This window comes from Orycteropus afer, unplaced genomic scaffold, assembly GCF_000298275.1.
Source record: "Orycteropus afer afer isolate SDZICR_OR568_19922 unplaced genomic scaffold, OryAfe1.0 scaffold00558, whole genome shotgun sequence".
Taxonomy (NCBI): Eukaryota; Metazoa; Chordata; class Mammalia; order Tubulidentata; family Orycteropodidae; genus Orycteropus; species Orycteropus afer.
In genome coordinates this window covers 1,066,964-1,068,543 of record NW_006922145.1, presented here as the reverse complement: position 1 = coordinate 1,068,543, position 1,580 = coordinate 1,066,964, and the positions used below count along the sequence as shown (strand labels likewise).

Sequence of the window (1,580 nt, the reverse complement as noted above, 5' to 3'; positions counted from 1 at the left end):
AAAAAAAACCCTTAAAATCAAAGTAAGCTGTTTATAATTAATTTTCCTCTGACCTCATCTCCTTTCTCCTCAGGCCCTGTACCCCCTGGTGACCTGCCTGCTCTGTGTCAGTCAAAAGCAGCTGTTTCTAAACAGGTGGCATGTTTTCCTCAACAACTGCTTGTCCAACCTCAAAGTAAGTGTCCATCTTCAAAAACACCTTTGATGACCACACCCACTCCTCACTTAGTGATCGGTTAGGTGCCAAACACCAGGTCATAAGTAAACACCAGCATTAGGTGAAAATGGAGGATTTTTTTTTCTTCCAGTTTTCAGACCATCTATTTGTCTTTTTGTTTTTTTTTTTAAGAAAATATAGTTGTAGAAATACTGACAGCTAAGATTTAGTGATGTGTTCAACACTGTGGCGAGTCCAGTTATGGACTTTTCTTTTGTGAGGAGGCTTGGAGGAAACAAAGCTGGCTAAGCCTGGGCTGTGGGGTGGAGAAGGAGCTCTGGTAGTGCAGTGACTAAAGCATTCGACTGCTAACCAGAAGGTCAGCGGTTAGAAACCAGCAGCCCACTCCTCGTGAGAAAAATGAGCCAGTCTGTTCCCATAAAGTTTGACAGCCTTAGAAACCCTGTGGGGCAGTTCCACTCTGTCCTCTAGGGGCTCTGTGGGTCAGAATCGACTCCAGGGTGGGGTATGGTTTGGGCTTTGCTTCTGTGAAGATTGACAGCCTGGGAAACCCTGTGGGGCAGTTCCATTCTGTCCTCTAGGGGCGCTATGGGTCAGAATTAAGTCAACAGCAATAGGTTTTGTTTGCAAGTTTTTATAAAATCCTGTGTGTGCTTATACATGTTGCTTTGTTGTTTTTAAGATACTTTCATTCTGACGAAATGGTTAAGATTAATTATATTACTTTGGCATTTACCATAATTACCCAATTATCTTCATCAGACCTGTTTGAGGCACTGTCTGACTCACAGACCTGTGTGCGGGCTCTAAAAGCTGGTTGTGAAATCTTAGATTAGAATCACCCATCGGCTTCAGCCTAGGGAAATGTCATAGCAGCCAGTAGAGAATCCTGCTTTTAAGTGTTCTGAGAAATGTAACGCTTCTCACCGGTGCCAACCGTGATGCCCCCCAGACATTTTACTTCGGGACTTACCCATCTGTCCTACAACTCAAAAGTCCAGCCAATGCAATGCTTCTCACCTGGTCCACTTTGACATTATCGACAAATTCATTCCAGTTATGTGTGTGTTTGCTTCTACGTTTTATACAGACTGAAAATGGTGTTTCTTTTCACCAACCCAAGGACGTGATGAAGAATGTTCATGTGCTAAATGGGTTTCTGAGGACTTTTGGTTAGAATGGAAATCATAATTTGTATGACTTTGGATTGCTGTGGCCAAATAGGCTTTTTTTTCCCACCCCCTCTCTCCGAAGTTGTTTTTGAAACCTGTTGTTGTTTTTGTTGTTAAGTGCCGTTGAGTCGTTTCTGACTCATAGCGACCCCATGCACAGCAGAACGAAACACTGCCCGATCCCGCGCCAGCCCCACAATCCCTGCTATACTTGAGCCCATCATCGCAGC

The 1,580-nt window shown here is 43.9% G+C and overlaps 1 protein-coding gene across 1 annotated transcript in view; it reads left to right on the top strand.

Annotated features, from left to right (window-relative positions):
• The window catches only part of FRY (FRY microtubule binding protein), a 571,437-nt gene that overhangs the window by 277,715 nt on the left and 292,142 nt on the right, over positions 1-1,580 (top strand). Inside the window, exon 12 of the mRNA XM_042782984.1 lies at positions 74-175. Coding sequence (XP_042638918.1) covers positions 74-175 — 102 coding nt within the window. The remainder of the gene's footprint in view (positions 1-73; positions 176-1,580) is intronic.